General features: G+C 50.3%; 1 protein-coding gene across 3 annotated transcripts in view; it reads left to right on the forward strand.

The window, feature by feature from the left end:
- Positions 1 to 24,985, forward strand: part of grb14 (growth factor receptor-bound protein 14) — a 364,132-nt gene that overhangs the window by 175,068 nt on the left and 164,079 nt on the right. For 2 of the 3 annotated variants that reach the window (XM_072474138.1, XM_072474117.1), the window contains exon 3: positions 19,304 to 19,504. In XM_072474138.1, the coding sequence (XP_072330239.1) occupies positions 19,442 to 19,504 (63 nt within the window). In that variant the 5' untranslated portion in view covers positions 19,304 to 19,441. Of the gene's footprint in view, positions 1 to 19,246; positions 19,505 to 24,985 lie in introns of those variants that run through there. The other variant, XM_072474127.1, reaches the window with a different exon arrangement.

A 24,985-nucleotide genomic window follows, 5' to 3' on the forward strand; every position in this document is an offset into this window, starting at 1 on the left:
CATCTGTTCTGCATACTCCTTCAAATAACTGGCTCAATGAAACCATCATGGCTGGAATATTGTGCAGTTGTTTGGATTATTCTGTTGTGGTGTTCTGAATCTTCTTGGATATTGTTCAAATAGAATATTACCATTAATTCTGCTGCACAAACTCATCTTCCTTCTCCGAATCCAATAAATCAGTGGCAGATCCAATGGACTGGCTACACTGAGCACTTTTTAATGCAGCAAAAAATCTCCTTTTGCAGTTATGCATCAGAAGAGTGCTGAAAAACAGTGAATAAAATTCTGAACTGAAAGGCGCAAAGTTCAGATTGACAAGTCATATCGTAACATTCACAGTCTGGCAAACATCCAATTTAAACAAACAGGTAGAAAATTGAGAGTTTTACTGCAGGACTGACTGCAAAGTTAGTTATGGGAACAAGTATGCTGAGTCTGATCTTGGGCACGATTCTTCGGTGCTTGGCCCAGCGAGGTCGGCAATGCTATACAATGTTAATTGGTCCAGTTAATGAGGCCCCACAGACTTCTCGCCGCAAATGAGGGCTCGCCAGCTGATTTGCCGGCACCGCACTCGGCAGCTTCCTGCTAACAAGGTTGAACAGCATTAAGCAGCACTTGCTCAGTTAACCCCAGTCAGCAGGCAACGATGGGGCCCAGGAGACCGGCCCCAAGATTCAGCGGTGTGGATCTGGGGAGATTCAGTGGAGACCTGGGGAAATGCAGTGGAGGCCAGGAGAGATGTCCTGTTCATCCGAGGGTCCTGGAGGGTGAGCCACAGGGCAGCCAGTGCTGCCTGGGACAAGGTGGCGGCGGCTGTAAGCTCCGGGAGTGTGACCAGGAGGACTGGCCTGCAGTGTTGAAAAAAGATCAACGACCAACACCGGGCAGCACGAGTGAGTAGACACCAACCGCCCCCCTCCCCCCCCATGAAACATTCCCACCCCCACGTGAGCATCCATCCTCCATGCGGTCCCCGACCTTCCCTTCACCACCACCCCCTCTCCCTTCAACTCTCCCTTCACCCCCTTCCTTCAACTCCCACCAACCCTTGCTTCACATTCCGTCTCCCACCGTTGTGAACCATACATATGGCTAAAGATGCCCTCTCTGTGTCTCCTCAGGAAAAGGTCTCCCACAATCATCGGGAATGGGCCTAGACTACCGGAGGTGCTGCTAGACGTAAGCATCCTCACCTCTTTCGAGGAGCGGACCCTGGAGGTGACTGGGATGGCTGAGGACAGAGCGGTCACCAAAGCGGAGGTTGGCGGAAGCCGCAGAGGTGAGGTTCCACATACCATTTGCCTACCTGGAGGACCTGTCACATGTGAGTTGTTATTGCCACACTGACTGACCCATTCCACCCACTGACCACATGTCCATTTTCCTGCAGGTCCTCCAGCCAATGGCACTGGCACATCCCGGGTGGCCCCCCTCTCCAGCCTCCCAGGAGACCACCACAGAGGGGAGCTGAGAGGAATGCACGACAAGGCGTCACAGCTGCCATCCCCACCCTCCACCAACGTAACACACACCACAGTGGGACATGTTAGTGGACAGGCTTCGGGGACACAATCTGGTGAGCACCACACTGCTGATGATGCACATCAGGTGGAGGCAGCACCCCCCCAGGTGAGACAGCAGTCGGAGGGCTGCTGGATCCAAGGACCCAGCTGGGTCCCAGTCTGATGCTGAGCCTCTGGTACAGGGTTAATCGGAGCTGATGGAAATGTTATCGGTCAGTCAGGACATTCAGAGGGAGATGGCAGCGACACTCCAGCAGGTCCATAGCCAATTGGAGGAGTCCCAGAGGCTATGCGTGCAGGAGATCTCGCCAGCAACGCATGGCCCCGAGACCAATATTGCTAGCATAGTGACTGCAGTGGTGAGCCTGGGTGTACTTCTCGCCTTGCGGCGAGAAGTCCGTGGGGGCCTCATTAACTGGACCAATTAACATTGTATAGCATTGCCGACCTCGCTGGGCCGAGCACCGAAGAATCGTGCCCAAGATCAGACTCAGCATACTTGTTCCCATAACTAATTTTGCAGTCAGTCCTGCAGTAAAACTCTCAATTTCTACCTGTTTGTTTAAATTGGATGTTTGCCAGACTGTGAATGTTACGATATGACTTGTCAATCTGAACTTTGCGCCTTTCAGTTCAGAATTTTATTCACTGTTTTTCAGCACTCTTCTGATGCATTGGGTGTACCAATAGTGGAGATGTCCAAGGTGTTGCACAGTCTGTGACGACCATGGCTGTGGATCTCGGCAGACTGTCCAACTCACTGGGGGATGTGACCCAGTACCTGGCTGACCTTGATGAGGTTCTGCGGGAAATGTCCCGCTCTCAAATGAGAATGACCGAGGCGCTGCGGAGCTTGTCCCAGTCGCAGGTGGGCATTGCCGAGGCACTGCAGAGCATGGGCCAATCATTGGGAGCATCCCTGAGGGCGTCGACTGGCAGAGCCAGATGATGGATATAATCCCAACTGATTTGGTCTCTCCTCATATGACAGCCCCGCCATCCCGGGAATCAGCCTGGTAAACCTTCGCTGCACTTCCTCCATAGCAAGAACATCCTTCCTCAGACAAGGACACCACAACTGCACACAATACTCCAGGTGTGGCCTCACCAATGTCCTATACAATTACTGTAAAACATCTCTATTCCCATACTCAAATCTTCTCGCTATGAAGGCCAACATCCCATTTGCCTTCTTTACTGCCTGCTGTACCTTACTTTTAACGACTGATGCACGAGGACACCAAGGGGCTTTTCACAGTAACTTCACTGCAGTGTTAATGTAAGCCTACCTGTGACAATAAAGATTATTATTATTATTAAGGTCTTGCTGAGTATCCACCTCTCACAATTTACACCCATTCAAATAATAATCTGCCTTCCTATTTTTGCTACCGAAGCATTATCCACATTATACTGCATCTGCCAAGCATGTGCCCACCCCCTCAGCCTGTACAAATCGCACTGAAGCATCGCTGCAACCTCCTCACAGCTCACCCTCCAACAAAACTTTGTATCTTCTGCAAATGTGGAGATAATACATTTAGTTCCCTCGTCCAAATCATTAATATACAGTGTGAACAGTTGGGGTCCATCTCAGATCCCTGCTAGTCACTGCCTGCCAAACAGAAAAAGACTAATTTATTCCAACTTTTTGCTTCCTGCCTGCTAACCAGTTTTCTACCCATCTCAAGACACTACGTGTAATCCCAAGCACATTAACTTTACAAATTAATCTGCTTTGTGAGACCTTGTCGAAAGCCTTCTGAAAGTCTAAATAAACCACATCCCCCGGTTCTCCCTGGTCACTCTACTGGTTACAACTTCAAGGAATTCTGGTAGGTTTGTCAAGCATGATTTTCCTTTCATGAATCCATGCTGATTTTGTCTGATTGCACTATTGCTTTCCAAATGCTGTGGTATGAAATCCTTGACAACGGACTCCAGTAACTGCCCTACTATTGACATTAGGCTCACTGGTCTATCATTCCTTGTTTACTCTCTACCTCCCTTTTTGAATGGCGGGGTTACATTTGCTATCTCCAATTTGTAAGTACCAATCCAGAGTCCAAAGAATTTTGGGAAATGACCACCAATGCATCTACTATTTCTAGGGCCACTTCCTTAAGTACTCTGGGTTGCAGATTATCAGGTCCTGGAGATTTGTCTACCTTCAATCCCATTCATTTCCCCAAAATGATTTCTTTACTGATACTAATTTCCTTCAGCTCCTCGCTAAAACTTGTGTTTCTCAGAATGTCTGGTACATTGGGCGAAATTCTCCGGTATCAGCGCGATGTCCGCCCACCGGTGCCAAAAACAGCACAAATCAGTCGGGCATCGCGCCGCCCCAAAGGTGCGGAATCCTCCGCCCCTTGACCGGCCGAGCCCTAACCTTGAGGGGCTAGGCCCGAGCCGGACTGATTTCCGCCCTGCCAGCTGGCGGAAAAGGCCTTTGGTGCCCCGCCAGCTGGCGCAGAAATGACATTGCCGGGCGGCGCATGCGCGGGAGCGTTAGAGGCCGCTCATGGCATCCCCGCGCATGCGCTGTGGAGGGAGTCTCTTCCGCCTCCGCCATGGCGACGGCGGAAGGAAAAGAGTGCCCCCACGGCACAGGCCCGCCCGCGGATCGGTGGGCCCCGATCGCGGGCCAGGCCACCGTGGGGGCACCCCCCGGGGCCAGAACGCCCCGTGCCCCCCCCCAGGACCCCGGAGCCCGCCCGCGCCGCCTTGTCCCGCCGGTAAGAGAGGTGGTTTAATCCACGCCGGCGGGACAGGTATTCTAGCAGCTGGACTTCAGCCCATTCGGGCCGGAGAATCGCGGGGGGTGGGGGCCCGCCAACCGGCGCGGCACGATTCCCATCCCCGCCGAATCTCCGGTGCCGGAGAATTCGGCAACCGGCGGGGGCGGGATTCACGCCAACCCCCGGCGATTCTCCGAACCGGCGGGGGATCAGAGAATCTCGCCCATTATTCATATCTTCTTTTGTGAAGACAGAAGCAAAGTACGAATTTAGTTCCTCAGCCAATTTTTTGTTCCCTGTTATGGATTCCCTTGTTTCTGACTGTAAGGGGCCTACATTATTTTTTTAATCAATGTTTTCTCTTTACATACCTATAGCAACTTTTACAGTCAGTTTTTATGTTCCCCAAATAGGAACAAACAATTTTGGAGTTCACCTATTTGTTCCTTGAATGCCTGCCAGTGCCTGTCTGCTGCCCTTCCTTTCAGCAATGTTTCCCAACCCATCATAGCCAGCTCATGCCTCATACCATCATAGTTACCTTTATTGAGGTTCAGAACACTGGTCTCAGAATCAACTATCTCAATATTCACATTGATAAAGAATTCCACCATATTGTGGTCACTCATTCCCCAAGGATTCTTTCACAACTAGATTGCCAGCTAATCCTTTCTCATTGCACTACACCCAGTACAAGATGGCCTGTTCCCTTGTTGGTTCCTCAACATACAGGTCCAGAAAACCATCCCATATACACTCCAGAAATTCCTCTATTGTACTGTGACTAATTTGAGTCACCCAATCTATATGCAGATTAAAGTCCCCCATAATTACAGATGTTCCTTTATCACATGCATCTCTGATTTCCTGCCTAAAGCTATCCCCTGTCTTGTTATGCTCTAGGCGTAGCATAAGCAGCTTCATTGTGGTGCACTTGATAAAGGAAGGTTCAGACGTGGAGATAACTTCAACCCGTTTATTAAACTATTTACACTTCTCCTACTCGGGTTCGCCACTACTGTTAATCCTTCTATAGCTACTCAGACTGACTAACCAGTCTGCTACAATCCACGTGGTGGGTGTAATATTGAATCAACCCTGTGTCTCTACTCACTGACTGTCTCCACTGGAAAGAGGAAGGTCATGTGTGTTGTGTCCTTGATATATGGGTTGGTGTAATGTCCTCCTGTGGTCGTGTCACCTCTATGTGTATCGTGAATGCCCATTGGTCGTGTCCTATCTAACTGTTCTATTGGTTGAGTGTCTGTGTGTCATGTCTCTGGTGCTCCATCTAGTGTCTAGCTAGTCTACATGTATTTACATTAACCCCTTGTGTCTTTACAGTGATGCATATCACCACATCCCAACATTACCACTGCAGTTTGGTAGTCTGTATACCACCCCTACATATGTTGTTTCCCCTTGAGTTTGTTAACTCAACCCAGACAGATTCCACATCATCTGTACTTATATCTTTTCCTCAATATTGTATCAATATCTTTTTTCTTTAAATATCGTTATTCTCCTTTTTCACATTTTCTTCCAAATTTACATCTCCTACAATAAACAATAAGCAGTAACGAATATAATGTCAATACCCATATCAACAACAACAATCCCATCCTCCCACCAACCCCCAAACAACTGCTCGCATGTTAACATAAACAAATAACAAAAAGGAATCAGGAATCACCTATAGTCACCATTAACACAGACAGACCCCCCCCCCACACACACACACACACTAATGTTCGATGTTATCCAATTCTTGAAAGTGCATAATGAATAGCGCCCATGAATTGTAGAACCCCTCGATCCTTCCCTTCAGTTCAAACTTAACCTTCTCAAATGTCAAGAATTCCAACAGGTCCCCCCCGCCACGCCAGGGCACAGGGTGGAGAGGCTGCTCTCCATCCCAACAGGATTCGCCTTTGCGCGACCAACGAGACGAAGGCTACAACATCTGCCTCCACACCCGTTGCGAAACCCGGCTGGTCCAACACCCCAAATATGGTCTCCCGAGGGCCCGGGTCCAGTTTCACGTGCATCACTTTAAAGATTACCCTAAAAACCTCCTTCCAGTAATCCTGCAGCTTTGGACAGGACCAAATCATATGAACGTGATTTGCAGGGCCGCCCCCCCCCCGCAACGTTCACACACATCTTCTACCCCCTCAGAGAGCCAGCTCATCCCCGCCCTTGTGAGGTGTGCTCTATCTATCACCTTCAGTTGTATCAGCCCCAACCTCACGCATGAGGTGGAGGCATTCACTCTCCGGGTCACCTCACACCAGAACCCCTCCTCCATACCCTCTCCTAACTCTTCCTCCCACTTTGCTTTGATCCCTTTCAGTGGTGCCTTCTCCTCTTCCAAATTAGCCCCGTAAACCGTCGGCGCTACCCCCTTCTCCAGTCCCCCTGTCGTCAGCACCTCCAGAAATGTGGAGGCCGACTACACCAGGAAGCTCTGTATCTCCTTCCTGGCAAAATCTCGAACCTGCAGGAATCTAAACATTTCCCCCTACTCCAGCCTATACTTCGCTTCTAGCTCCTTCAATCCTGAAAACTGACCCCCAAGAAACAAATATTTTCGTGTCCTAATCCCCTTCTCATCCCATTTCTGAAAATTTCCATCCTACTTCCCTGGCTCAAATCTGTGGTTCCACCGAATCGGCATTTCCCTTGACCATGCCCCCAACCCGAAGTGTTAGCGAAACTGCCTCCGAATTCTCAATGAAGCTATTATTACCGGACCCCCTGAGTATTTCCCCGGGGCCATCAGGATCAATGGGTGGGATTCTTCGACTCCCCGCCGGGTCGGAGAATCGCCGGGGGGGGGCAGCGTGAAACCCACCCCCGACGGCCGCCAAATTCTCCGGCGCCAGGGTTTTGGCGGGGGCGGGAACCGTCCGTCCCGGCGTTTTGCCGGCCCGTAATGGGCTGAGTGGCTGCCCGTTTTCGGCCGGTCCCGCCGACGTAAATCACAACAGGTCCTTACCGGCGGGACCTGGCTCCACGGGCGGCCTGCAGAGTCCTCGGGGGGCACGGGGGGATCTGGCCCCGGGGCAGTCCGATGCTGGAGTGGTTCACGCCACTCCTCGGCGGCAGAGTGGCCCGTCCCACTGATTCGCGGAGAATCCCGCCCAATATCTTCTTTAATCAACAATGCAACTCCACCGCCTTTTCCTTTCTGTCTGTCCTTCCTAAAAACTGAATAGCCCTGAATGTTTCCTTCCTATCCTTTGTCACTTTGGAGCCATGTCTCCGAAATCCCAACCATACTATCTGTGCAACTAATACATCCATTTTATTTCAAATGCTCCGCGCATTCAGGTACAAAACCTTAAGGCGAGTCCTTCTAACGTTCCTTATCTTATCCCTACTATTTTCTACAGTGTCATTATCTGATAAAGGCCCTTGATTTCTCTGCTTATCACTTTTCTGATTCTCCTTTCTGTCTTTTTCTCTTGTTCTTGATTCCCCCTGCTCTGGAACCTTACATAGGTTCCCACCCCCCTGCCATATTAGTTTAATCCCTTCCCAACTGCTTTACAGGTACCCCCCCTCACCCCCCCCCCCCCCCCCCCCCTCCCACCTCCCCAAGGACATCAGTCCCGGTCCTGCCCAGGTGTAACCCATCCTGCTTGTACTGGTCCCACCTCCCGCAGAACCGATCCCAATGCCCCAGAAATCTGAAACCCTCCCCCTCACACCTTTTCTTCAGCCACATATTTAACCGATACATCCTACTATTTCTACTCTGACTACACGTGGCACTGGTATTAATTCTGAGATCAATACCTTTGAGGTCCTCACTTCTCAACTTTCTTCCTAACTCCCTATATTCTGCTTTCAGGACCTCTCCTTTTTTTACCAATGTCGTTGGTACTAATGTGTGCCACGACCACTGGCAGTTCGCCCTCCCCCTCCAGAATGTCCTGTAACCTCTCTGAGACATCCTTGACCCAAGCACCAGGGAGGCAACACACCATCCTGGAGTTTTGTTTGTGGCCACAGAACTGCCTATCTTTTCCCCTTACAATCAAATCGCCTATAACTATTGCATTCCTCCACTTTTTACTCCTCCCTTCTGCAGCAGAACCAACCATGGTGCAATGAATTTGGCTCCTACTGCATTCCCCTGAGAGGTCCTTACCCTCAACAGTATCCAAAACGGTACATTGGTTTTTCAGGAGAATGGCCACAGGAGATTCTTGCCCTGTCTGGTGCTCACCCATTCCGAACCTGCCTGTGGAGCCTGAGCCTGCAATGTGACCACCTCTCTATACGTGCTATGCACGGCATTCTCCGCCTCACGGATGCTCCACAGTGTCACCAGCCACTGCTCCAGCTTCAGGTGATGTAGCTGCAGACACTTCCTGCACACATGCTGGCCCGGGGCACTGGAAATGTTCCCCGCCTCCCACATGGAGCAAGAGGAGCAAACCAAGACTTTCTCCTGCCACGACTTACCCTTTTACATTAAAGCTTTGGAAGATGCTTTTCGATTAAATTCAATTGTCTATGGCCCTTCTTCGCTCATCCTCGTTACTGCCAATTATAGCCCTTACAGATTATAAATCACCAAACTTATTTTCAAACTATAATTGATGAAAGTTGTAAAGACTTACCGACCTTGTCCACTACTTACTAATCAGCTCTCTCCCTTGTCGCCTCAACTGCAGCAGGGCAAGAACACTCTCTGAAGGTTTAAAAGTTACAAAGCAAGGAGAAAAGGCAAAAAGCACCTCTTCCCGCTCTGCACGAAATCCCCACTCTGCTTCAAATTCCCAAGTTTAAAACTCACTCTGTCTGTGGCCTCATTCCGGATGTCGCCTCTCTCCCACTGCTCATGAGCCTATCTCCAGTTGCAGTTGGATGCCGATTCCAGGCATTACATAACCATTAACACCCACAGGGGCTTCTAAAAATACACAAGGCTATCATTTGGACTGTCATCGGCTTGTTCAATTTTTCAGCGGGGAGGCAGTGACATAGTGGTTTTGTGACTGGACTAGTAAACCAGAGACCCAGGGTATTGCTCTGGGGATCCAGGTTCAAATCCTATCATTGCAGATGGTGAAATTTGAATTCAGTAAAAATAGATCATAGATCATCATCATAGCAGATTCGACAGCATAGGTCATAGATTTTACAGTGCAGAAGGAGAAACTTACAGACTTTGGGGGGGAGGGAGGGATGTTATAACCCTCATGAGACCCACGGGGATGGCCCGATTGATGTCCTCATGAGCCTCCTGGAGTACGAGGTCCCCCGCTGAAGGACCTTAAAAGATCGGGCCAGATAGGAACCAAGCTGCAGAGTAGTTCCGACTGGGACTGTTACCTGTATATACCTTTGGTGATAAACCTTTCATTTGAGTCTCCTTTCCGGACTCCTCTGTGATGAGTAAAACAAATAACAAAGTATGAATGAACATTTCAGCAGCAGATCAGCTGAGACAGGAGTAAGTGAAGCTGAAAGATGTTCGGCAAGTGGAACTAGGGGGTCATAGTGGTGGCATGAATATGAGGTTAGAAGCTCCCACCAGAGTCAAATGTGCCACCAAAGTTGCAAACAAAATAGCTTAATCTCGGGCAGTTTCCAGCGAGAGAGAGAGACATGGGGCAGGATTCTCCCCTACCCGGCGGGGCGGGGGGTCCCGGCGGGATGGAGTGGCGGGAACCACTCCGGCGTCGGGCCGCCCCAAAGGTGCGGATTTCTCTGCACCTTTAGGGGCCAAGCCCTCACCTTGAAGGGCTAGCCCCGCGCCGGAGTGGTTGGCGCCCCGCCGGGTGGCGGGAAAGGCCTTTGGCGCCATGCCAGCCGGGGCCGAAAGGACTTCGCCGGGCGGTGGAAGTCCTCGCATGCGCGGGAGCGCCAGCAGCTGCTGACATCATCCCCGCGCATGCGCAGGGGCGGATGTGTCTCTTACACATCGGCGATCGCAGAGGCTGTCGCCGAGGCGGAGGGAAAAGAGTGCCCCACGGCACAGTACTGCCCGCGGATCGGTAGGCCCAGATCGCAGGCCAGGCCACCGTGGGGGCCTCCCCTGGGGCCAGATCACCCCACGCCCCCCCGCCAGTCCCGCCGATAAGGTAGTGGTTTGATTCACGTCGCCGGGACTGGCATGACAGCAGCGGGACTTCGGCCCATTGAGGGCCGGAGAATCGTTGGGCCGGGCCCGCCAACTGGCGCGGCGCGATTCCCGCCCCCGCCAAATTTTTGGTGCTGGAGAATTCGGCGGCCGGCTGGGGCGGGATTCACGCAGCCCCCCCGGCGATTCTCCAACCCGGTTTGGGGGGGGGGGGGTCGGAGAATCCCGCCCCTCGAGTCAATAGTTAGAGAATGGATTTTGGATTGGGGACTGAAAACAATGGCTTCAGTCTTCCCCTTGTTGAAATTGAGGCTCATCTAGCACTGGATATTGGATAAGCAGCCGAATAGTTTAGCAACAGTGGGGGAATCCAGAGAGATGGAGCTGGGTGTGGTCACTGCACACATGTGACCTGTTTACGGATCATATTGTTGAGGGGCGGCGTGTAGATCACAAATGGGAGGGGTGAAGAATCAAAACAATAAAACATTCGACTCTCTTTGTATTTTTTATTTACTCTGAACTCATCTTGACATGGCAGCAACGCAAAACCTCATCTGACCGAGCCCTATTGAAATAAGTGCTATTTAGCTCACTACACATTTTTCTGTTTGTTTCTGACTTGTCTTCTTGTGATTTAGTGTTGTTCTGTATAAAAAACCAATGTGACTTACTTTTTCTGCGCTTACCCTGTTTATTGAAGCTCTGTTTTGTTTTCTGTAATTCTCAACTTTTGACCAAAAAAATAAAAACTCTGAAAACACCTGAGTGTTTTTAATTTACAGATAAATGTGTGCAGCTTCTATTTTAAAAGCAAATCTGTGCACAAAAAGTGCACAGTTCAGGGTCTGCTGTTTCAGCTGACATTCTGGCTCTCTGCCCAATATCACCATGTAGGTAATCCTCCCTAAATCCCACTCCTAACAAAAAGACATAGATGAATGAGGTGAGCTATAAATAAAAAGTACTGGCTTCTTATATACAAAAAAAAAATTAGCTGATCTTGTGAGCAATAAAATAAACAACCATTGTTGCTAGGCACCGGAAACGACACTGGCACACCCAGTCCTGCAAAGTCCTATGACCTAGACGGGGAAGGGCAGCAGATGCATGGCGAACACCACCATCGGGAGGTTCCCCATCAGGTCACACAGCGTCCTGACTTGGAACCACATTGCTGTTCCTTTACTATGGCTGGGCCAAATCCTGGAACTCCCACCTTTACAGCACTGTCTGTGGGTGTACCTGAGCCACATGGACTGCAGCAGTTCAAGAAGGCAGTTCACCACCACCTTCTCAGAGGCAAATAGGGGCAGGTAACGAACACTGCCCGAGCCAGCCACACCCACTTCTCTGTGAAAAAACAAAAGGAAATGAGTAAATCGGTTTCCCAACTGCTCAGTAATTTTATCTGATAAGTTGCTGAGCTACACAGACTGAAAAGGTGTGATTTTTAAAAAAAAAATCTGGTTTTGCATAAACTTAAAAATTTATGCTTTATACCAGCTTAGTTCCGATTTCTTCCAAAATATTCCTTCAATCATATGTTTAATCTTTGAAGGGACCATATTTTGCATAGATTATCGCTCTGATTTTGTTTCTGCAAAAAGAAGCAATGAGACAAAATGAAATGAAATGAAAATCGCTCAAGTAGGCTTCAAATTAAGTTACTGTGAAAAGCCCCTAGTCGCCACATTCCGGCACCTGTTCGGGGAGGCTGGTACAGGAATTGAACCCTGCTGCTGGCCTGCCTTGGTCTGCCTCCAAAGCCAGCGATTTAGCCCTGTGCTAAACCAGCCCCTGGTTTGGAATTGTCGTCAGGAACTATTCTAAAGAAGAACAAGCCTTAGTTTTGGAGAAGAACCATACTAACTATATTAGTATAAGACTTAAAGTATAAAAGAGTGGATAACTAATCCAATAAACTAAAATGCGATGTGGCATTATGGAGATGCCCTACATGCATTTGTGTGATCAAACCGTGTTGCCTGGACACTGTGCCTGAACACTGCGGGAGGCGACACTGAGGATGCAGCAGCCAACATCCGAACAATCTGGGGCTGGGCCCTAGCACTTGGGACATCTCCGCGACCAGAGGGTGGGTGTGGGCACCAAGGATAGAATCAGCACCCAGTTCAGGTTACTTTGCGATCAGGTGTCTGGGTACAGGGTGTGGGGCCCGGTGAACATGGGCCAGGGGTGCTTGGGTAGGGCGTGTTGGATTGGGGTAGGGCTGACGCAATGGGGGGACTGTAGGGTCCTGGGGTGTAGGCCACCGCTGGATGTCAGCCTCACACCCTCTCCCAATTCCTTATAGATATTACACAGTGCCCTTGTGGTGCTGCTGGCAGGCCAGGCATCCAGATGGCAGAGAAGGTGTCGACAGAGGTTTGAGATGACGGCCATGTGCAGGGCGCCGCACGACATCCCGAGGACCCGGCCACCCATCAGACCAGGGAGCGGCCCAGAGAAGGAGGCCTGCGATGGGCCAAGGTGTACAGTCGTCACTAGTCTTTTGAGCAGGTGACGGACAGCACGTGCTGCAGGAAGCTCTGCCTCAACCAGGGCATGGTGCGGCACCTGTGCCCTGTTCTCACGGACTTGGCACCGCATGGAGGAGGAGGATACCCGCTCCTGATAGCCATCAAGGTCACCACATCCCTGAACGTCTACACCTCAGGATCATTCTAGGGCTTAAGCAGGGACTTGTGCAGCATCTCACAAGCTACAGCCCACGAGTGCATCCGTGAAGTAACGAATGTCCTATTTACTCGGGCAGAAAACTATATAAACTTTGACATGGACCAAGGCCAACTTGACGCCCAGGCAGCAGGATTCACCACGATCATCGGATGCCCCTGGTCCAGGGGCTAATATATAGCACGCATGTCGCCTTGTGCTCACCGGGCCATCTGGGAGTTCCTTACATCAACAGAATAATAATAATAATCACTTATTGTCACAAGTAGGCTTCGGTTAAGTTACTGTGAAAAGCCCCTTGTCGCCACATTCCGCCACCTGTTCGGGGAGGGTGGTACGGGAATTGAACCTGTGCTGCTGGCCTTGTTCTCCATTACAAGTCAGCTGTTTAGTCCACTGTGCTAAACCAGCCCCTAAAGTGGTTCCACTCCCTGAACATCCAGCTCGTGTGCAACCACAACATGAAGATCATGGGCGGGATTGTGGCAGACTGTCCACACCGTCGTAATCGCCATCGCGTTTTACGACGGTGTGAACGGGCCGATCCGACGACTAATTCTGGCCTGCAAAAGGGGCCAGTACGGCACTGGAGTGGTTCACGCGGCTCCAGCTGCTGATCCCACCGCGGACTGGGCGCCACGGGATCATTGCATGCGCAGTGGTGCCGGTGCCAATGCCTTCCTTCAACGTGCCAGCCCCGACGCAACATGGTGCAGGACTACAGGGGCCGGCGCGGAAGAAAAAAGGCCCCAAGCCAGAGAGGCCGGCCCGCCGATCGGTGGTCCCGATCATGGGCCAGGCCACATCGGAGGCCCCCCAGCATTTCGGACCCCCCCTCCCCCCCACATGCCGCCCCCCCGATCCTTCCAAGCTGAGTTCCCGCCGGCTGAGAGGGGGTGTGGACGGTACCGGCGGGACTTGCCGTTTTCACAACGGCCGTGCGGCCCATCCCGGTCCGAGAATCGACGGGCCGGCCGCATAGAGTGGCCCCCGACCGACACCGCACCACCACGCCGGCTCCAATGGCGCCGATTCTCTGCTCTGCGGAGAATCGCGTGTCAGTGTCGGGCCGGCGTGGCGCAAATCGTGCCGGCTGTCATTGAGCGGTGCATTGACTCCTCAAAATGCCCGTGGGGCCTTGTTAAGTGGACCAATTAACGTTTTATAGTGCTGAAGGCCTCACCGGACCAAGCGTCGGGAAGCTCATGGCAGTTCCCACTTGCTAGAAATTTCCTGGTGAAATCACACCCCTGATCTCTAGCTTTGTGCATTTCCAGTAATGATCACCGGATAATTGCAGGAATAGGAACTAATTTTATCCTGCGTTTAAAGGTTACTGCGGTAAATTGTTGCACCAACAGCATATCTCATTAACATCAAAGTCAATGTAAAAAATAGCCTTGAATTTGAGGCCTTCTTGAACTATGTGGCTTAGCTATTCACTTTGTTGGAGGTGGGGCAGTTGGCGGACGAGGAGGTGAGTGAGAGGGTCCGAGGAAGTATAGAGAGATACCTGGAGGCCAACGATAACGGGGAGGGCCGAGTGGGGATGGTCTGGGAGGCGCTGAAGGCGGTGGTTAGGGGAGAGCTGATCTCCATTAGGGCCCACAAGGAGAGGAGAGAGCAGAGGGAGAGGGAGAGGCTGGTGGGGGAGATGGTGAGGGTAGACAGGAGGTATGCTGGAGGTGCCGGAGGAGGGACTGTTGAGGAAGAGGCGCAGCCTCCAGGCCGAATTCGACCTGGTGACCACCAGGAAGGCGGAGGTGCAGTGGAGGAAGGCCATGGGGGCGATTTATGAGTATGGGGAAAAGGCAAGTCGGATGCTGGCGCATCAGCTTCAGAAGCGGAACGCAGCTAGGGAGATCGGGGGAGTTAAGGATAGGGGAGGGAGTGTGGTACGGAGTGGGGTTGACATCAATGGGATCTTCAGGGACTTTTACGAGGAATTGTATCGGTCCGAGCCCCCACTGGAGGAGGGAGGGATGGGCCGCTTTCTGGACCAAGTGAGGTTTCCGAAGGTGGAGGAGGGACTGGTAGCGGGATTGGGGGCCCCGATTGGGCTGGAGGAGCTGGCCAAAGGGATAGGGAGCATGCAGGGGGGGGAAGGCACCGGGGCCGGACAGTTACCTGGTCGAATTCTGCAAGAAATATGTGGACCTGTTGGGCCCGTTGCTAGTTAGGACCTTCAATGAGGCAAGGGAGGGGGGGGCCTTGCCCCCGACGATGTCCCGGGCACTGATCTCCTTGATACCGAAGCGGGACAAGGATCCTCTGCAGTGTGGGTCTTATAGGCCGATTTTGTTGTTAAATGTAGATGCCAAGGTGCTGGCGAAGGTCTTAGCCACGAGGATTGAGGATTGTGTGCCGCAGGTGATCCACGAAGACCAGGCGGGGTTCGTGAAGCGGAGGCAGTTGAACGCGAATGTGCGGAGGCTCCTGAATGTTATTATGATGCCGGCGAGGGAGGGGGAGGCGGAGATAGTGGTGGCGATGGACGCTGAGAAGGCCTTCGATAGGGTAGAGTGGGTGTACCTGTGGGAGGTGCTGAAGAGGTTCGGGTTTTTTTCCACAGAATTTACAGTTCAGAAGGAGACCGTTCGGCCCATCGAGTCTGCACCGGCTCTTAGAAAGAGCACCCTACCCAAGGTCGATACCTCCACCCCATCCCCATAATCCAGTAACCCCACCCAACACTAAGGGCAATTTTGGACACTATGGGCAATTTAGCATTGCCAATCCACCTAACCCGCACATCTTTGGACTGTGGGAGGAAACCAGAGCACCCGGAGGAAACTCACGCACACACGAGTAGAATGTGCAGACTCCGCACAGACAGTGACCCAAGCCGGGAATCAAACCTGGGACCATTGAGCTGTGAAGCAATTGTGCTATCCACAATGCTACCGTGCTGCCCACTGGGGAGGGATTTGTCAGGTGGGTTAGGTTGTTGTATGAGGTCCCGATGGCGAGGGTGGCCACGAACAAGAGGAGGTCTGAGTCCTTTCGGTTGCATCGAGGGACGAGGCAGGCGTGTCCCCTGTCCCCCCTGCTCTTCGCACTGGCGATTGAACCCCTGGCTATGGCACTGAGGGAGTCGAGGAACTGGAGGGGGTTGGTGCGGGGAGGGGAGGAGCATAGGGTGTTGCTCACTGCGGACGACTTGCTGCTATATGTGGCGGACCAGGTGGGGGGAATGCCGGAGGTTTAGAGGATCCTCAGGGAGTTCGGGGATTTCTCAGGGTACAAACTCAACATGGGGAAGAGCGAGTTGTTCGTGGTTCACCCAGGGGACTAGGAGAGGGGGATTGGCGAGCTCCCACTAAAAAGGGCGGAGAGGAGCTTTAGGTACTTGGGGGTCCAGGTGGCCAGGAGCTGGGGGGCCCTGCATAGACTTAATTTCACGAGGCTGGTGGAGCAAATGGAGGAGGAGTTCAAGAGGTGAGACACGTTGTCGCTGTCCCTGGCGGGTAGGGTGCAGTCAGTTAAGATGACGGTGCTCCCAAGGTTTTTGTTCCTGTTCCAGTGCCTCCCCATGTTTATCCTGAAGGTCTTCTGTAGGCAGGTCAACAGGAGCATAACGGGGTTTGTGTGGGCGCGAGGGACACCGAGGGTGAGAAGGGTGTTCCCTGGAGTGGAGTAGGGATGGGGGAGGGGCTGGCAATGCCCAACCTCTGTGGGTACTACTGGGCCGCCAAAGCGGCGATGGTGCGCAAATGGGTGATGGAGGGGGAGGGAGCTGCATGGAAGAGGCTGGAGACGGCGTCTTGTGACGGTACGAGTCTGGAGGCACTGGCAACGGCGCCGCTGCCGATCCCTCCAATGAGGTATACCACGAGCCCGGTAGTGGCGGCTACCCTCAAAATCTGGGGGCAGTGGAGGCGGCACATGGGGGAAGCCTCGGTGTGGACCCCAATACGGGGAAACACCGGTTTGTCCCATGGAGAATAGATGGAGGGTTCTCGGGGTTGAACAGGGCAGGGATAAGAAGGTTGGGGGACCTGTTTGTGGACGGGAAGTTCGCGATCCTGGGTGAGCTGGAGGAGAATGATGGGCTCCCCCCGGGGAACACCTTCAGATATTTACAGGTAAGGGCGTTTGCCAGGCGGCAAGTGGTGGAATTCCCGTGGCTGCTGCCTCGCACAGTACAGGACAGGGTGCTCTCGGGGTGGGGGTGGATTGGAGTGGGGAAGATCTCGGAAACTTACCAGGTAATGCAGGAGGAGGAGGTGGCCTCGGTGGTGGAGGTGAAAGGTAAGTGGGAGGAGGAGTTGGGAGAGGCAATCGAAGAGGGGACGTGGGCAGATGCCCTAGGGAGGGTGAACTCTTCCTCTTCCTGCACGAGGCTCAGCCTCACACAGTTTAAGGTGCTGCACAGGGCACACATGACCGGGCCAAGGATGAGCCGGTTCTTTGGGGGTGAGGACAGGTGTGTTAGGTGCTCAGGGAGCCCAGCAAATCACACCCATATGTTCTGGGCATGCCCAGCGCTGGAGGAATTTTGGAAGGGCGTGGCGAGGACGGTGTCAGGGGTGGTAGGATCCAGGGACAAGCCGGGCTGGGGGCTCGCAATATTTGGGGTTGCAGAGGAGCCGGGAGTGCAGGAGGCGAAAGAGGCCGGTATTTTGGCCTTTGCGTCCCTGGTAGCCCGGCGAAGGATTCTTCTTCAGTGGAGGGATGCGAGGCCCCCAAGCGTGGAATCCTGGATCAGCGATATGGCGGGGTTTATTAAACTGGAGAGGGTGAAACTCGCCTTAAGGGGATCGGTACAAGAGTTCTTTAGGCGGTGGCAACCGTTCTTGGACTTCCTGACAGAACGGTAGACAATGGTCAGCAGCAGCAGCAACCCGGGGGGGGGGGGTTCTATTTCATTTTTGTTTATTTACCCTATGGGATCTGAGGGGGTGTATATAATTGCTATGTTTGCTTTGTGTTAACTCGGGGTGTTAATTTATTATTTATGTTTTGGGGGGAGGGGGGCACGGGGGTTGTTTTACTTTGTTCTTGGGTTTGTTATTGGGTTTCTTTTTCATTCTTTTGTTGATATTTTGTGAAAGCCCTAATAACAATTTTTTTTTAAAAAGGCTATTCACCTTGTATTGAGGTACTGTAACAATTGAAGTTTCACTTGACCTATTTTGGACTAGTTCCTCTGGTTGAAGAAGTTAAATGGGAATTAAGTTCAATCTGTTATTTTAATATTATACTATGGAGTTTCTAAGTGCCATGGTTAAAAAAGCCTGGCCCTCTTTCTACACTGTAAACTTCTGCTAGCTTGTACTGTTTCAATTTGACTTCACCAGTCAGTGGTTTTATATTGTATGTTGTGATGCATAGCAACTTGGTAACCTAAACATTCAAAATAACTATTGATGAGGCCGACTTCTATAAAACCTTTGGGAAGTCTCAATGCTACCGCTTCTGGCAGTATATCTATCATGAAGGGGCACCTTAATTTGAAGAACAGGAAACCTTTTTCTCTTTAATGAGTACCTTACTTCTTGTTTCTACATGTTAGATTACTGTCCATAAACAATTATATAAAAGCCACAAAAAATTGGTGAAATGTCTATTTCCTTGGAGATTAAAAATAATTATCTTTGCTGCGATGCTCAAATGTTATTCTAACATAAAAGATAAGGTGCTAGTTGGACCCATTTATCTCTCCAATTGCCAAGTTCCTGCTGACGAGCAATCATGATCATGAAATTATTGTAAAATTGTGCACATTATTCAGTGATTTTAATTTTTCTTGTGCTTATATTTTCAGCCTTAAAATAAAAGATTAAAGAAAAGAAATGGCAAGAAATATTTTTGGGTTCGAAAATTATCGAATGTTTAAGCACATTTGGCAAACAATTCTGCATGGAATGTTGTTATTTATGTGTAGGAAAATATTCTTAGTGTAGGATACTTACAGATAATTACTAATACTGAAATACACAAATATGTGGTGCCAAATTACTGAATTTGAGGGGACCAAGACAAAAATTCCCTGACGAGCAACAGATTTAAAACTGCACTCTTGTTTTAGCAGTCAGGAAATCTTGTGTTCTTTAAAACCATAAACAAGAAGAGAATTTGTTTTCAAGGGCAAAGGAGGAGCTTTTAGTGGCTGCGATTGGCTGTTGATTTGTCCTGTCCTATGACCACATCTCTTAATTAGTTTGGGTAGTACAGGATTTACATAGGCTGGATGATATTTGTTGATCCTTTAACTCAGTATTATGTTTTGATAGCAACCTCTATGCCACGACAAAGGAATTTTGTGCACAGTGTATTGAGACTGCAAGGAATTTTTGTCAAGAGTTTCCATCAACCACGTAACAGATTGGTCTTTCATGGTTGCTTAATGGTACGCCTTTTGAAGAACAGACATGAGCTTGTCTGCTCGCCGAGTCACATTGCCTGCAATCACTCCACTTGTACTGCAGAAACGGGTAAGATAGCCTTTGGTACTTATGTTCAGTTCTCTTTTTTTTAAACCAATTATTTACAAGTCTGATGCTTAAATTGGGAATTCTCTCAATTCTGTTGAACCAGCCCCTTTAACTTCTTAAAGACTCAAGGGGTTTTCCATTTGTGAATATTTTACTTTGATTGCAGTCTTGCAATAGTTTATAATGAATTGTGTATGTTCCGTTATTTAATTGTACTTGTAAATCTGTGGTGTAACTCAATAAGGAAGAAACAAAACCAAGTAATGTGTCTGTTTTACTGCAAGTATTGATGAATATTGGAATACTTAGTGTTGAATTACATGTCAAGTACAGAGCGATCATTAACCTGAGCCATGATTGACAAGTTGAATTATGAGTTGAATGTTTTGATCTGACTGATATTGCACTGAATCGATATTATGATGGACTAAATTGTGCCTGCTCGTTCCAGTTGAAGCTTTCAGGATAAAATTCATTTATGTGTTGGCATTCAGCTACTATTTCTACTGCTGCTGATTTGCATATCTTGGGTGCAGGGGTAGCGGTGGGAAGTAAGTTGGCTGCTCTGAGTGCTACTGAAGTCCTGGGTGAAAAAAATATTTTTAAACAGAATTTTCTGCCTGGCTTGGCAAAATTTGCCACCCATCAATTGTTCGCAATTGGCCTGAAAACACTTCCATATTAAAGCCCTGCACGACCCATACCCGACCACCATGAATTCAGTTAACCATGCTGAATGACACCTGCTGGCCAGGGTTGGCATGATGGTGTTGCCAATATATCCAGGGCGCGATACTCTGAGCCCTGCGCCGGAGAATCGCCGCAACCGCGCCGCAACGCCGGCGTGCGATTCTCCGAGGTGCGGAGAATCGGTGCCATATGCGCCGGTGATTTTGACGCGGCGATGGCCGCGGGCCACTGGAATCGGCGGGGCCGCCGATTATCCGGCCCGGGTGGGCCGAGCGGCCGCGCAGAAAAAGCAGAGTCCCGCCGGCGCCGTTCACCCCTGGTCGCTGCTGGCGGGAACTCTGTGGGAAGCCTGTGGGCGGGGAAAGGCGCTCCTTCACCGGGGGGGAGCCTCTGATAGGGTCTGGCCCGCGATCGGGGCCCACCGATCAGCGGGCCGGCCTCTCCCCCCCCGGGCCTACTTTGTTGCGCGGCCGGTCCCTGAACCCCTACGTCATGTTGCCTAGTGGCCAGCGCGTTGAAGAAGTCCCCCATGCATGCGCAGGTTGGCGCGGCCCAACTGCGCAAGTGCACATTGGCGCGGCGCCCATTTGCCGTGAACCGCTCTAGCGCCGTGCTGGCCCCCTGTGGGGGACAGAATCGGTCGTCCCCGTGCCCGTTTCGCGCCGTTGTGAAACGCGACGGCGTGAACACTTAGTCTACATTTTGGAGAATCGCCCCCCCCAATGTCTGTCATTTTCTCATCATTAACAACTGGTATGAATAAATCTACGGGCAGATTTATTCCTTGCGCATTATTATCTTTAGCCAGAAAATCCACAAGTGACGGTACCTCCAGGGTCTATGTGGAACATTTCATTGGCTTGTCTGAGTGTTGTGGAAAATTTGCCTCTAGAAATTATCCTTTGAGAGTTTGATAAACACCTGAATAATTAAGAGAATCTTGTCTACAATTAAATCTTACTTGCTTTACATGTGCAAAGCCTAGTTTTTCTAGTTGTTTCACTAGTTAACAATTAGTAGATAAAATGACTTGTTCTAGAGCTTTGCTTTCTTATTGTCCCAGCGATATAGTCCTTTTATGACCTTGAGGATTGTAGTTCAGTGCCAAAAGCTGCATAATCTGCCTTACTAAGATGCCTCATCATGAAGATCCTGGACATTGGCTGCTAGAGACATTTATGCCATTCATACAGGACACCTTCTATTCACTACTATATTTAGTCAACTGAAGAATCTATTGACCAGATATGGTGTTGATAATAATTCTGCAGGACACATACCTGCAATGGTGCTAGTGTTGGCCACTGGTACCACATAACTGCAAATTGACGGGAGATAACCAATAATATCAATGAAGCCCTGCCTCGTGGTTGTATGTAACTGATACCCAAGACAGTTGAAAGTAGAAAGAAATATTAATTGGCATAAAGGATCATCAAATATAAACTTGCTAAAATAAAGGCTTGAAGATAGCTATCTTTCATGTTGCCGTGTCTTTTAAAGTTCCTCCCACCCTGATAGTCCATTTGGGAGGCTTTTTCTTCAAACACAGGTCACATTACCCAGAAATAGTATAACACCTTACAACCGAGCAAAGCACATTTGCATAAAATTGCCTTTGTTCAGCAATAGAGCATTTTTATTATCCCACTGTGTTTAGTTCTCAATAGTTGGCATCTCTGGAAGTGACGTTCGGTACAAAATAAATACAGGGAAGAGTTCAAATGCCATAGAGTCTGTTAGCTCCATTTCACTGCCAAAATAAATTTGAGATAGTTATCTTGATAATTAAATGACTGCAAAACTCAGTAAAAGCATTTGCAAAATGAACTGACATTCTTCCATCAATCCCCAGCAGTTGCCTTGCAGTCATTCCCTGAATGCTGCAAATCGCGGCAGCAAATAAGGCAACCGCATTTTTCCAGCCCCAAAAATCATGGCTGGGATTCTCCGAGCCTGCACCGGGACGGAGAATCAGCAAAGGGGCGCGTGAATCCCGCCACACCGCTCCGCGACCGGGCCACCGTTTCTCCGGAGAATCGGCGGCAAACGTGTCGGCGCGGTCGTCACGTGGCCGGTCAGGGGCTGTTGAAAGCAGCCTCCGCAGCGATTCTGTGCGCTCAACGGGCCGAGTGCCCGCCGGGTTCCGACAAGTCCCGCCGGCATCGTTTACGTATGGTCCTACCTGGTGGAACCTCGGCGTTCTGGCTGCGGGGGCCGTCCTAGTGGGGGTGGGGCGGGGAGCCGACTCCGGGGGGGGGCCTCCACGGTGGCCAGGCCCGCGATCGGGGGCAACCGATCGGCAGGCGCTCTAATTCCGGGACGTGCCTATGTTCCTCCGCGCCGGGCACCTGTAGGGCTCTGCCATGTTGCCTGCGGGCCGGCGCAGAGAGGGCCGTGGCACGCATTCGCAGATCCGCGCCGGCCGTGGTGGCGGGCCGGCTTTCGGCGGCGGAGCAGCACACAGCTGTTCTCGCCCCCGAGGACGGAGAGAATAACAGGGCCTGGAGGCCCGGTGACGCCGGTGTCGCTCGCGCCGGTTTTGACGCCGGCGTCAACACTTGGACGGGACTTCGGAGAATCCTGGCCCATGTTTTGACATATAGTTGGTGCACAAGTTGACCCCTCCCCCCGTCATAACATGCCAGATTTGCATTAGTAGCCAGCCTCAGGTTTCCACTCCATTCATGCATAGAATCATAGAATATGCAGTGCAGAAGGAGGCCATTTGGCCCATCGAGTCTTCACGGGCCCTTGGAAAGAGCACCCTACTTAAGCACACCTCCACCCTATCCCTGTAACCCAGTAACCCCACCTAACCTTTTTTTGGACACAAAAGGAGAATTTAGCTTGGCCAATCCACCTAACCTCGTATCTTTTGGCTGTGGGAGGAAACTGGAACACCCGGAGGAATCCCACGCAGACACGGGGAGAACATGCAGACTCCGCACAGTCACCAAGCTGGAATTCGAACCTGGGACCCTGGAACTGTGAAGCAACAGTGCTAACCACTGTGCTACCATGCCGCCCCATGTTTTTTTTTTGTTTATTCATTCATGGCCTGTGGGCATCATTGGCTGGGGCAGCAATTGTTACCAATCCCTAATTGTCCTTGAACTGAGTGGCTTGTTTGCTCATTTCAGACATGTTGTTTTTTAAAGAGTCAACCACACTGCTGTGGGTTGTGGGTTTGGAGTCACATGTAGGACAGACCAACTGAGGGTGGCAGATTTCTCAGATGGGCTTTTACGACAATCGACAATGGTTTCATGGACATCATTAAACTTTTAATTCCAGATCTTTATTACATTTGAATTTCACCATCTGCAGTGGTGGGATTCAAACCGGTGTGCCCAGAGCATTACCCTGGGTCTCTGGATTGTTGATCCAGTGACAATACTATTATGGGCCCGGGTTTAGAGAACACCAAAGTATATCATGGAGTTCACCTGACCCACAACTTTGAATAGATTTTGGTTATGGGGAGCACAAGGGTCCACTTTGCAGGTGTGATGCAACAGAGATCTAAAGTATTTTTAAACAAAAAAAATGTTTATTCTATTAATCCAGTTAACATTTTATAAACACACAGTAAACATCTTATCAACTACCAACACTGATACTCCCCCAAAGATACAATAGTCTGTAGGTAACACTTAGTAACTTACCTAACAACATCCATAAGTCAAAAACCTTTTTTAACAAAGACAGTAGGTTTGCATTCCTTACAGAAACAAGTATTACTTTGAAATCATCAAGTGATCTGGAGACATCCTTTAGCTTGCAGAGAGAGACCCAAAATACACCTCCTTGGTTTGAATGCAGCTCTCCAACTGAAAACGAATCTAAAACTCAGCGACAAAACAGCTTCCAGCTCAAAACAAAAGTAAAAAGCAGAGCTAGAGCCCAGCTCCACCCACACACTGATATCACTGCAGCCACTTGAGAAGACAAACATTTCTTAAAGTGACATTCCCTTGACAATACCACTATTCCACTGCCTCCCCTACTTACTGGTATCTTCTAATTGTGTGCCAAGGATCAAGAGGCAAAATGGGCTGTGTTGCAAAGACAAGCAGGAGTTTCAGACATGCCCACACTTTGTGTCAGATGCCAATGACATTTCCAAATGGATGTCACCCACAGTAGGCGGTTCAGTTTTACACTCGGCGTATAAGTTGACCCCCGTTTTCGGAGAGGTTTTTTTTGAGGCTTCAAAGGTGACTTATATGCCAACATCAATGGTATTAAATTATAATGCAGTATTCTATGAAAACTTTCCTTATGCATATCGAAAACCTTAAATGGCTGAATAAGCATGAGAACTCACGGGTCATTTTTACTTGGGAGGGGGTAACTTGACTTTATAATATGTTATTATCTTACAGAAGAGTCTACCCGATCATATTAGGTTGAAAATCATTTTTTGAGAACGTGCCAATATGATTTGCTTTTAGATGAAAATGCCAAGAGGAATCAGCAAGAATCTTTAGTCACTACCTAGACAAGTCAAATAGATTAAAAACTAAGGGGTGCAATTCTCCCATCGGGAGACTAAGTCCCGGTGTCAGAGTGAAAACCGGAGTGTTTCGCTCTGGCGTCGGAGGCCCCTCCCAGCCCCCTATTCTCCTGCCCCCGGGGGGCTAGGAGCGGCGCCGTGTCATTTACGCGAGCTGGGCCTTGGCGCCGCGTAAAAGCGGCGGCGCATAAATGACGCGGCGACGTCACCCGCGAATGCGTGGGTTGGCCGGCGCCAACCTGCGCATGCGCAGTTGCCATCCTCCCCGTGGC

The sequence above is a fragment of the Scyliorhinus torazame genome, chromosome 2 (genome assembly GCF_047496885.1).
Source record: "Scyliorhinus torazame isolate Kashiwa2021f chromosome 2, sScyTor2.1, whole genome shotgun sequence".
Taxonomy (NCBI): domain Eukaryota; kingdom Metazoa; phylum Chordata; class Chondrichthyes; order Carcharhiniformes; family Scyliorhinidae; genus Scyliorhinus; species Scyliorhinus torazame.